Below are 12,686 nucleotides of genomic sequence, written 5' to 3'. Positions count from 1 at the left end.
TGGAGCAATTAAACACTGACATTAGCTGAATGAAAGATGAGGAACAAACAAGTGCTTGTAAAAGTCTAGGTTCTGTTCCAGCCTGCTCAGACAGCCTCACTACTGCCATGGAGGAGCAGAGTGCTCACTTTCAATCCTTCACTGGTGCAAAATTACTGAACAGTGGTCAAGCAGTTGCAGGTGACTTTTACTTGAATAACTTACTTACTTGAATAACTTAAAAGATTACACTTTTCAGAGTACTTTTCTTGTAGCATAAATTTATTCCTAATTGTTTATTGAAGTAACAATACTCATACTTGAGTAAAAGCTTTGGTTACTTTTCCCACTGTGAGTTAATAGGCAAGTGACAGTAGCTCATTGATGTGCCTAACCTTTGAAAATACTAGATTTTTTGCATTATTTAATGTTTTGTCCTTCAAATTACATTAACTTCAAATTATAAATCAGATATTACATCCTGACAGTTACTTTTTCAGTAAATTTTTCAGCTGGTCTTACTTGAGTAGTTTTCCCAATTGCGTTTCACCCATACTTGAGTAATTACTTCCACCATGTTGTACTTCTACTTCTAATATTATTTTGAGGTAACATTACTGTTACTTGAGTACAATTTTTGGATACTCTACACATCTCTGGAGCAGTTTACAAAGAGCCGAGCTGCTGCTACTTGGCACAGAGACAGTTCACAGCTTCAAGAATGCACTTTCTCAAGCTGTCAAAACCAATAAAACCAGTGTTCTATTGTTTTATGATTACAGTTAAGTGTTTCTAATTACAAACACCTGGGCTATTGTGTGATTTGAGCTGTACACGGTTGAATAATTAACACCTATGACTCATTCTAGATGCAAACTAACTACTACAGGGTTCCTTTATTTTACATATAGTGCATTTAGAATAGTTTGGGTTCATTCTATCAGTGGGATAAATTGGTTTCAATTTGATCATTTATTGTACTATATGTTCTTCAACAATATATCGAACTTCAAAATGTGTTTTCGTGACAGGCCTGTACTACGTGTGCATAATCCGTTTTCCAGGAAGAGTCCGTTGCACATGAAAATTGGATTCTGAAACTGAAGAAAAGGTAAAAAGTGTGAATACATTATAGCACTCGTTCAAGTTGTATAAATAGTACAATGAAGTGAGTAGCAAAACGTATTCACTCTTAATCTTTTGTCCAGTTGACAGGTTTCAATGTTCTTTTGTTCTGTTGAAGTTGCTCTCTGTTTTGGTCTTATCTGCTAATACAATATCACTATGTTTGGTTGGCAAGGATTTGTCACTATTTTGGAACTGTTATGATCATGGACTGTATAAAGAAGTCGACTAAGGGATTATGACATCACCCATAGCGTTTGGCTCCAGCTAAATGAAGCTCATCGAGGCTAGCAGTTATATGAGCGTATTTGGAGCCAAGTTCCATCTCTAGAATCTGACTGCGAGTATCATAGCAACCAAAAAGCCAATCCTTCCCGCCTGTGCCGCTGGTTTAGCACAGTAACACTGTCAATCAAACCTGTTGCTAACACTGGCAGGAGCAACCTCGGGGAGAGAAGGCACCTGATTCGTCTGTTATTAATATTCATATCTTGATTTACGGACACAATAGTGAAAAAAATACCAAGATCATGCGTTAATATGAACACGACAATGCTCACTGCAGCAGTTACAGAGGGAGGGGTGACAATTTTTCAATGTAAAGTGAATTGGAGCCAAGGTCGATGGAGGCATAAGCGCACCATGATCATTTCCCATTTGTAACGCGAAGGCTAGCAGGTTAGCTACATCCATTTATATATACAGTCTATGGTTATGATCCATTAACTGTTATTGTGTCACTGAACCACAAGTCACGTCAGTTTTTGTCGAAGGAAGGGCATCCAGCATAAACCAAATACTATTCCAGTGTGTTTGTATTCATTTCATTTAAGTGGTCTGTGATGCCATAAGAGCAAATGGAGTTTATTTGAGAAAAAAAAGCTATTCAAGGTGTAAAAGTCCGACCTTGTCCCCACACAGTAATTACAGCTTTGAACAAGACTGATTACTATTGTTGTGGCTCTGTACCCCTTGAGAGAAAGGTATTTAACGGCTACACGCTCACAGACTTTATTGCAATAAATTATAGGTCACTTAAGACACACAGTAACTTAGCAAGGAGACTTACACAATGCTTTTAGCTAAAAATAATTTTAAAAAAAGCTTTAGGGTAGGGATGTCAAGAACAGATTTTCCAATTACTGTGAATATTTATGGGCAGGGTTGGAGTTAATCGTAGGAGTAAGTAAATTAGGGATTAGGTTGTGTGTAGTATTAAACAGCTGGAGTGCTTTAAATCATTGTGTGTCGCATGAGTCACTCTCTTTTTCTGTCTTCCCATCGCTCTGCAAGAGGAGGAGGGTGCCGTCAAAGCAAGCACACTGATGCACATGCACACACAGAGGAGGAGACTTACGTGATACCACAATGAGACAAACAGAGGAGAGACAATCAGGACATCAGGGCTACTTTGAATCTTTTTCGCTCTGCGGTTTGTTTTGCCGTCTTGTTAGCAGAGAGCTTAAACGAATGTGCTAACTTCAGCCACAACTTGTTTGCATCAAAGGTCATAGAAAAGAAATGGTTTGAGAGAGGAGTTAAAGAAGCAGTTTTTGTTAGGAAAGACAATCCTTCCTTGAACAGGAATGGGGGCCTGAGACATCACCTGTCCCCAATATATAACTCCATCATCAGACCCAAAGCAAACAAAGGAAACAAAGAGAGCAATAGACTAAGCCAGTAGGACCATTAAAGGTTGGATAGAGGCCATTAAGACCAAAATTGGAGACAATAGCCTTTTACAGTTTCAGTGTAGTTAGCTCCTCCCTTCAGATATAAGGCTGTGTCCACCAGCAATCTGACCAGAACTGAAGAAGTGGCTTGGATGAGCAGCGGAACGTCTTCACTCCTACAACATTTTGTCCAGCTGACAGATTTAACTTTGGCTTTTATGATCAAAGGCCAGAGCCCAATAATCACAAATGGAAATTAAAACTATTTCAGAATCTAGGCCTATATATCTGCTTATTTTTCATTGTTACAATTAGATATACATTATAAGGAGGCTTAATATTTTATTGTGATTAGAAACCCATAAATTGCATAAATTAGGCTACATCGCACATAATAAATCCCCAGTCATGTGACATTCAACTATCAGCACTGCCACGCCAAGCCAAGACCAGAAGAAAGGAGAAGGATTTTTTATTGATTTTTTTTTGTCAGTAATCTTGAATAATTGTAAAATCCTCAAGATTTAATATTGTGACATCCCCTATTTGAGGGTGGCTCTGTGGTTTCAATCATTACATGCAGACTAGGTGAGTTTTACATTGCTGGTCCATTCACATGTCCATTACAATGTATGGCACTCCTATGAATTGAGATTTTGATTAACTGTGTCCTCAGATGTATAAACAGATTAAAGTACAATATGAGGCCTAATATATAGTTTACTGATTTACTCTTATCATATTTTATTCACTTTAACAAAAAAGTCTAACATTATGTAAAAGATTTGCATTCTGTTCATAAGCTATTATTATTATTATTATTATTATTATTATTATTATTATTATTATTATTATTATTATTATTATTATTATTATTATTATTATTATTATTATGCCTCTGTATGATATCGATATGATATAGGTGTACTTGATTTATGTACAGATATAGTGTAAAAAAAGCTTAGGGTGAAAAGGAGATTTCTGTATGCTCACTTCATCTATTTATGCATTTTTTTCAATTGTCCGTGGACAAGGAAGTGTGCTGTTAGCATGCTAGTTATTGTTAGCTTTACTATGATGACAAAACAGAGAAAAAACACTACTAACTCATCACATTGAATAATTGGGTGGGTGCTAGAAAAATGTTTGGAAAGTTAGAAATAACGTTTTACAGCTACAAACTATAAAAATGAACTAGTTACGTTTTTGAAATTTTTAGGGCCATATAAATCCGGGACAGCGCCTTTAAACACCTAAAAGACAAGCAGGTTACGAGGACACAGGATAGATCTGTGGAACGGCAAGCTTTATCCAATACTGTGGAACACTCCAGGTAAAGCAGTTGCATCTCCATAAAGACAACTAGATGTCAGAAAATAAGCGAAGAACTTGAGATGTGCTTTTCATAATCACACAACTCACAACCATATTAGCATTTATAAACCGTAGAGTCATGAGCTTGTCTACACGATGCGCTACGGGTAACTTAACAAGCGCTTTGAATCATGGCTACCTGCTGCTTTTTATCGCAGTCCATTCATCGCTCTGAAAGCTGGATCAGATCACAGCGATAGAACCTTTCATGTCCTCCCATTTCTCTTGCTGTTCCTTAATTCCTCCTGAACGCTGGTGCCACGTGCAGCTGCCACTGTGCTAATGTGAGCCAGATCTGATATGAAAACAGCTAATTAATATTTAAATCATTAAACTGTAGTGCCTTTTCTAATCAGAGATAAGAACATGACGATAATTCGAACAGTTTTGGATGCACAATTCCGCCAATTGCCAGTGCCCGAACTCATTTGTTAATTGGAAAGTCTTTCGTTCTTCAGCGATTGAGGTTGATATCTTTGCATGCTCTAAGACTATACGGTTGCCAAGTTCATTACAATCAAGTAAATAGATGTCTTTGTTTGTGAATTAGACCGCATGTCATTTCAGTAGCTGAGAATGAGAATTCAATTTGCAAAATTATTCCACACCGATGCAATTTTCTGATTTGCTTTTGCCGACACACAACTTTCAGGCGTTTTTCATTTACTGTTTACATGTGACTGTGTATGTGTGGCAAATTGCACATGGAAAGCCATTTATCATTTTCTGTGGTGTCAGACAGATTAGGAAATTACAGGGATAAAAGTAACAGTAGAAGAAGTTTGCAATCCTGGTCATTCCAGGACTTTGAAAAGTTGTAGGTTTGTGAATAAATTGGTCCAATAGTTTGAACTTTTTTGCTGTGTTGTCATGATGTAAGTGGGACTAAACACCTAAACTCCACCTTCAAGTTTAAAGCTGTCTTCCTATATTTAAATAGAGCATTGAGTTTTAGACTAAATTATGAGTATTTTGGACTATATGTCGCACCAAGCATAAGTCATACCAGTGAAAAAATGAAGAAAAAAAAAAGTTGCACTAGACTATAAGTCACTTTTTTGGGGAAATTTATTTTACAAAATCCGAGACCAAGAGCAGACATTTTATCTTTAAAGACAAGTTATAATAATAACAACAATAAAATAGAGAACAACAGGCTGAATAGCAGTACAGCACACAAATGTAACACATTTATATTTATTAAGCTACATGAAGCATAGACAGCAAACTGAATATGTGTCTGGTTTGTTAATGTAAGATATTAACAGTTAATCAGATGTAAAAAAACAAAACAAAAAACAATCTAACAAGTTTACTGTCGATCTCACTCCAAATCACTAAATTCAATTAATTCTTCATCCTCGGTGTCGCTACTGAACTCCATCAACTCCGGAAGTAGATGAAGCGCCTCTTCTGCATGGCTGTCTTTGAACTTTAGCTCTGTGTGTGAATATGCTAACTTCAGCCATGTTTGCATCAAAAGCCAGAGCCCAGTAATCGCATAAGGAAAATTAAAACAATTTCAGAAGCTAAGTTTATCTACTGTATATAACTGCTTATTTTACCTTGTTACAATTAGATATACATTATAAGGAGGCTTCATATTTTAATGTAATTATAAACCCATAAACTGCATAAATTAGGCTACATCGCACATAATAAATCCCCAGTAGTGTGACACTCAACTATCAGCATCGCCACGCCAAGCCCCTAGGGCCAAATGAAACACTAATGTCAGGATTTTTTATTTATTTTTTGTCAATAATCATGAATAATTGTAAAATCGCAGTATTTTTTGACGTGTGGGCGGCTCGATGGTTCCAATTGTAACTCGCATACTAGGCCTTGGTTTTATACTGCTGGCCCATTTCCATTTCCATTACAATGTATGGCACTTTTATGAATAGAGATTTTAACAGATTAAAGTACAATAGGAGGCCTAATAGATATTTTAGTGATCTACTGTAATATTATTTTATTCACTTTAACCAAAAATCTAACATTATGTAAAAGATTTGCATTCTGTTCTTAAGCTATTATCCTACCTCAAAGGACGCTCTATATTATAGTATTTTCTCACCATGTGGCAAGTAATTGACTCCTAGGTTCAGTTGTAATTGTAATGGCATTTTAGTGCACTACATAACTGGTGGACGTGTACAACCTGTAGGTTTCCATGAAAATGTTATTCTTTTTACTCTCAATCTCACTCTAAATCACTAAATCCATTGAATCCTTTGTCCTCAGTGTCGCTTCTGAACTCTGTCAACTCTGGAAGTACATGAAGTGCCGCTTCCACGTGGCTGTCATACTGGTACACAAACCTAGAGTGCCCTTGCACAATAACGAAGATGTGAAATTATATATTTTAATAATTTCACATATAAGTCACATCTGAGTATAAGTCAAACCCCCGGCCAAACTATGAAAAAAAGTGCGACTTATAGTCCGGAAAATACGGTATGCGTCATTGTCCATAGAGCAACAAAATGAGCCATGTTTCTACTTATTATAACAGTACTATCTTCATATTGACCATGGTTCAGATCATTCTCCTTTCTACTTGCGTACGTGTGTATTGTGACAAAGTTAAAGCTAATTAATGGACTCACACTTCTGTTCCTCCTACTCCCTCAAGTCAACTTCAGCTGAAGGCTAACCTTATAAAAGATTGGTGTTCAAAGGTCATGGTGATATAATAACAGCAGTATTGGCCACCTGTGAATACCCAGTCTTTAATGACTTTACCAAAGCTGTCGAGTCCAGTCATGAGGATTGACGTAAAATAGGTTTGTCCCACTCTACTCTTAAATTGGGCAAAGTACAAAGCATGTTGGTATCTGTGTTTTAATTTGGGGTTCCACAGGGCTCAATCCTAGTGCCCATTGCATATTTTCATACTTTCTGAATGGTAATTACCACTTTTACATAGTCGAACCTCACAAATGTATTGGATTAAATCCCAAAAGGACAAATGTTATTTTCTTAAATTAAGTAATTTTAGCTGATTACGACTATCCCTTGATTGGTTCATCCATCTGTCAGTCACATCCATCTGAAAATGGGAAAATTAACAGGTGATCGTAAAGTATTGAAGATGTATGTGTGCATTCTGGATCCTTGGCAAGCTTTCCACATTTTGAAACCTTTGATCAGCTACTTTAACAATATACTACAATAATTCAGGTATCTCCTTTAAAACAAATGTGTTCCAATTCCAGACTTCTAAACAACCATTCTCTAGAGAATCTACATATCCTACTTTTTCTCCCATCAAGCAAAACCCAATTTCAAAATAAGAAAAAAGAGTGATTTTATAAATTACAGTTGGCATTGTAAGACTTATGCTGTTTAAATGGGCAAAGTGCATTAATATTCATTTGAAAGTGGCAAATGAACTGTAATTTTCCAGTCATGTTTTATGCTCGCTGCCACCTTTCATTACTTAAACACACAAGAATTAAATGAAATACGTGGCTTAAACCGGGAATATTAGAGACCAGAGTCAATGAATAACTTATGCCAACCTGTGTTTATACAGTCAGTTTTAACCAAAAGGCAGTTAGTTAGCTAATTATTTTTGCTCTTTTAAAGAAACCGTATTGTTTGCTCAAAAATACCTTGAGGAACATACATTAAGCTACCACTGACCTGGTGGCTATATAGAGCCCTATTTTCCCTTTTATACATTGTAAATCACACTGGCATTCAATTTAATATTAAATAATTGTGAGTACAGAACTGTGGGCGGGGATAGAGTGTAGGTGAAAACAGTAATTTTCTGTGCACTTGAACCTGAACTGGGGGAAGGATTACTGTTAACTGGTTTGATTAGGGACTGAAAGTAAAAAACAAAAACACTGCTGCATATTCATTTGGTGTTAATTACATTCTCACCACACTTCAGGTCAAACAAATAAAACCAAAAGAAAATATACTATACCCTTCACCTGAGGTAGTGCTGCACTGAAAAAGCTGAACGAAACTGTTGGAAACGACACCAAACGAGAAGCCATGTTTGCCTGTGGGCCAGAGGAAAGGCCATACTTGTCCTCAAAAGTTGAGAAGCATCAGATTATGTTTCTGTTTCTCTTATTTCTGTGACATATGCCCTCTACACTGGGTCATCATTTTGGTTGTGCTGAGCGAGTTACGGAAACCAAATTGAGGCTGGTTATCAAATCACAAGCACACCACATTGGAGTCCGTACTGAGACCTCCCTCTGGAGGTGTGTTTAGTCTTTACCAGTCAAACAAATGGTCCTGCAGGTGTTCCGAACTGGAGCTTACTTTAGGAATACCTAATGGGGTGGATGTAAAAGTCTCCTCTACCATGCATGAATGACTTTGAGTAAGTTAATGATGAGGGCAAAAGCTGGTTTCAAAGCTCTTAAAAGTTAACTTTCTATAATATGTCTTATTTCTAATGAAAAATATAAAACATGTTGATATTTTACATATAAATAGCACATTTGATCCTGATCTGACATTGTTGACCATTCTTCAACAGCCTGTACATTTGACCCACTGCTTGCCTGTCTAACTCCCCTTCTCTCCCTCTCTCCCCTCCCAGTGCTGGGCATGTTCCCAGAGCGATGCCAGTGTCGGGACCTAGAGCTGGACTGTGATGGGACTAAACTCCGTGACATTCCCCCGGTGCCCACAAACGTAACCATGATGTAAGTGCAATCTCATGGAATATTTTTCAGATAATGTAATTGAATATGGAAACCTATCTATCTATAATGATTCATTATTAAGTCCTTGCAGGGTGTGGATGACAGTAAGATTGTTAATTAAAAGGGGCTCCTGCTGGGCTGAAGAAACAAATGATGATTATTGCACGCCTCTTAGCTTGATAATGTGATTTTTGTCATTTAATGCAAAGTAACAGTAATAATTATAATTTTCTAGGAACTCAAAGTTGCTTTAAAAGACCATGCATAATTCATTGATGTTGTAGTAATCTCCACATTAACTTTGACTAAAATAATGGCTGGAGTGGATAGACAGAGATTCCTTTCAGACAATCAAGAGACTGGTTAACTTGACATTTATCTGGTCTGGAAAACAAAGAAAACAATGGGTACAAATGAGCAATAATATAAATTTAAAAGGTAAACATGAACGCATTTGCATTGCATTTGGGATTCATAGATACAGGGTTAAATTTTGTAATTTAGTTTTATTTTATTATTTCAATATTCTATTTTTTTTATGTTTAATTCATATTAATGTATAATATATAAATGTAACCTCATTAAATTCCAAATTAGAATTGAGACTCAAAACTGGGGCATATGGTATGATTCAAATTAATTCACATGTAGCCAGCAGCAGCGGTGCACACACACAGAAAAAACTATGCTTTTCCGATGGAATGAATGGCCTCACCTACTAACAAAACCCGAGTCGAGGAACTTAGATCATGTGGAGTATTCATCTAAAACAACTTAATACAAAAAACACGTCTGCTGACTTCTGCATTAGAAAACTGTAGTGCCGGATGAGAGGTGACATCACAAAGTAACAAAAAGCTGTGAAGTTGTTGGCAGCTCCGATGGATAGCTGCACCTCACGCTAATCACTAAATAACTACCCTGAAGCAAGGCTGCTAATCTGAGGCTGTAACCACAACTAATCACACACTACAGGTATTGTAGATGAGATGTCTTGCCCAAAGGCACAATGTCAATATGCACTGAACAGAGCTGGAATTGAATTGCTGACCATTAGACGTGCAGCAATGTTTTTTCGTTGCATCTCATTCTTTGCTTATAGTTGAAGTAGCGTACTTTTTTACACAGCCTTTTGAGTGCGTGGAATAAATTTATAACATCTAAATACACTAATAATAGAAGCATATAACAACATAGTACTTGTTTTGTTTCTACCTCTGCTCAGACTGACTAAAGGCAAACAAAAAAAGCTACATGCAACTTTGTGGAAATGTCTTTTTTGTTTATTAGACAAACAAGATGCTTCATTTTTCTGGTGAGCTGTCTATCCTCCTACACATTGCAGTGGTCTAATTGGAATATTTCTGTGGAAATAATGAGCTAAATGAGTTATTATCCTTATTTACTCAGGTTAATTAGGGACAATTTTGGCACAGCTCATTAAGAATTTACAACCCACAGTTTTGAAATGGAGAAAAATTGTGTGAGAAGTTACTGCCTCTCTGCAAGTGATTAGACTTTAGACTTTAATTTAGACAAATGGTTCTTGACAAGAGCTACATTAAATTAAAGAGGAGCTATTAATTGTTAACACATAACAAATTTAGATCACAATGTTACTAGTTTGTTTTTTGACGCTCTGAATTCCCCTTTCCCTCGCTCCCTGCTCTAAGTCACTCCGCTATGCATTCTGCTAATGAAACTACTGCACATCGTACCAGGTTTGTGAAGATGTAGTGTATTATTTTGTATTCTACTTTTGTATATTTATGAAAAAAAACAACAACAAAAAAATAAGACTTGTTAGCTGAGTCTTGGGCAGGACCGTACTGCTAACCATCAGGAGGGTTTGAATGGTGCTCAGGGAGATTGCAAGCATTTATGGATGACATATAAACTACTTCTACTTTTTTTTTATGTTCTAACATGGTAAAAGTGCCAAAAAGTCAATTTAGTATAATACCCCCTATTTAAATTGAGAAATAAAACAATGGTTAGCTTGGTGTATGACCTATTGTTGTGTTTAGTGTTTTGAAACGGCAGGAAGTACCCCCACCAACTTGGTTATTAGACCCATCTTCAAGTTGCTATTTGATGAAAAGAAAAGACATTTGGAATATCTCTGCTCATATATAGACTATTTTGTGATCTCTAAAGACAAGCCCAGAAGCAAGTTTTTCCTAAGATTATTCACAAATTAGATTTGGCACCCCATGATACACACGGTAATAAGTACTCTGAATATTTAATATGCCTCTGAAATTTATCTCAGATTTAATTCAAATGACAGTTTCAAAGTTTCTGCCTCCAACAGCAGCAACACACTGGAATTACTCATGTGTGCAGCCTATTTCCCTGCTAGACAAATGAATGTGTACATATGACACCATTGTTTTACATGGCACATGACATAATTGTCATACTGATTAAACTTCCATCATACTGTGAAGTAATTACAAATTTGGCTGACAATTATTCTATTTCAAAAGGATCAAAACCATTCTAGCAAATTAGCTCCTAGGATTCCAACTGAGTGGCAGACTTATGTGCAGCCCAACTGATAAAAAGTGTTTCTTTGTGTTTCTAGCTTTATAGGATAATTTTTGTCAGTGGGGCTATTCCTGACATTCACTCTCAGTTTCAATATAGCAGGATAATCCCAGTAAACCCTTTCCTAAATTCACAATGTTGTTAAAAAACATGAGCTGAAACGATCCAAAAACATTCATTGTGTCTTTTCAATTCAGCGTTTGAATGCAGAAATTTGTGAAAATGCTAATAAAAACATTGCAATAAAGTAATAAAACAGAGAAACAAGTTAAACAGCTTATTCAGCTTTTTAGTTCCAAGTGTCCAGTTAGCAATCCAACAAAAAAAGAAAAATCACAATTCTATTATGTTGCATAAAAATAATGTAAACTGTCTCGTTATTGTTCCCACTTTGATGACATAATATTTTCTGTTAATTACCACAATTCTGTTAATTAATTTTAATGAATGAATTAAAAGACAAACCTACATTATTTTTATTGCAGAGGTTCACAATGCATCACTTTTAACACGATTTGAACTGCTATATTAGATTTTTGTGAACAATAAAACACAAAAGGCTTCACCAACACTGCTCTGACGAAATTGGTCTGGACCAGGACTAATGCAAAATCAAACAAGGAGTAAACCAGGACCAAACCAGGACTAATCTAATACTAACTCAGACTAAAATCAGCTCTAAACCAGTTATAGTTTACACACTGTTGACCACCATCTGCTTTGTCCAAAACCTCCATTGACAGCAGCAGTACAATCACCCCACAGACCCAAAGCTTAACCTATTTAACCCTGTAGTACACCCCCATCAACACACACATGTAAGTTAGAACCGAATGGCTTTTATATGCTTGTTAATGACGACGCATGCACAAAAGGATATCCAAACCATAATGTGAACTGACAGGCTCATCAAACAGAACCAATAGTGCATATGTTTGGACAGGGTTAATGTAGTACAGATAATGTCCACATTCTCAAAATGGTTTGGGTAAGAAAAATTGAGCTCCCAGGATTCATACAGTGCTGTAGGAGAAACTAATCAACTAAAAGCTTTGTAATCTACAGTCTAATCACCTGGATAATCCCCTCTCCCATTTGAACCAAAGTGTGCAGGAGGACAATTTGAAAATAATCCATAGCATAGGAGGAATAACATTAGCCATATTTTGTACAGAGTAGCTGAATAAAACCATGTTCTTTATGAATGGAGGCTGTTATTACATATTCAGTCACATCAGTTACCTGCTAGGTGTGTTTTTTTAGTGGTAAAATTATTTATGGAAAGGTGGGTAGTATGCAGTAACAT

At 36.3% G+C, this 12,686-nt stretch overlaps 1 protein-coding gene across 1 annotated transcript in view; it reads left to right on the top strand.

The window, feature by feature from the left end:
* The window catches only part of rxfp1 (relaxin family peptide receptor 1), a 222,568-nt gene that overhangs the window by 127,318 nt on the left and 82,564 nt on the right, over positions 1 to 12,686 (top strand). Inside the window, exon 4 of the mRNA XM_055224684.1 lies at positions 8,725 to 8,830. Within this exon, the coding sequence (XP_055080659.1) occupies positions 8,725 to 8,830 (106 nt within the window). The remainder of the gene's footprint in view (positions 1 to 8,724; positions 8,831 to 12,686) is intronic.

This window comes from Periophthalmus magnuspinnatus, chromosome 10 (genome assembly GCF_009829125.3).
Source record: "Periophthalmus magnuspinnatus isolate fPerMag1 chromosome 10, fPerMag1.2.pri, whole genome shotgun sequence".
NCBI lineage: Eukaryota > Metazoa > Chordata > Actinopteri > Gobiiformes > Gobiidae > Periophthalmus > Periophthalmus magnuspinnatus.
The sequence above is the reverse complement of the archived record's forward strand: the minus strand, read 5'-3'. Positions and strand labels throughout refer to the sequence as shown.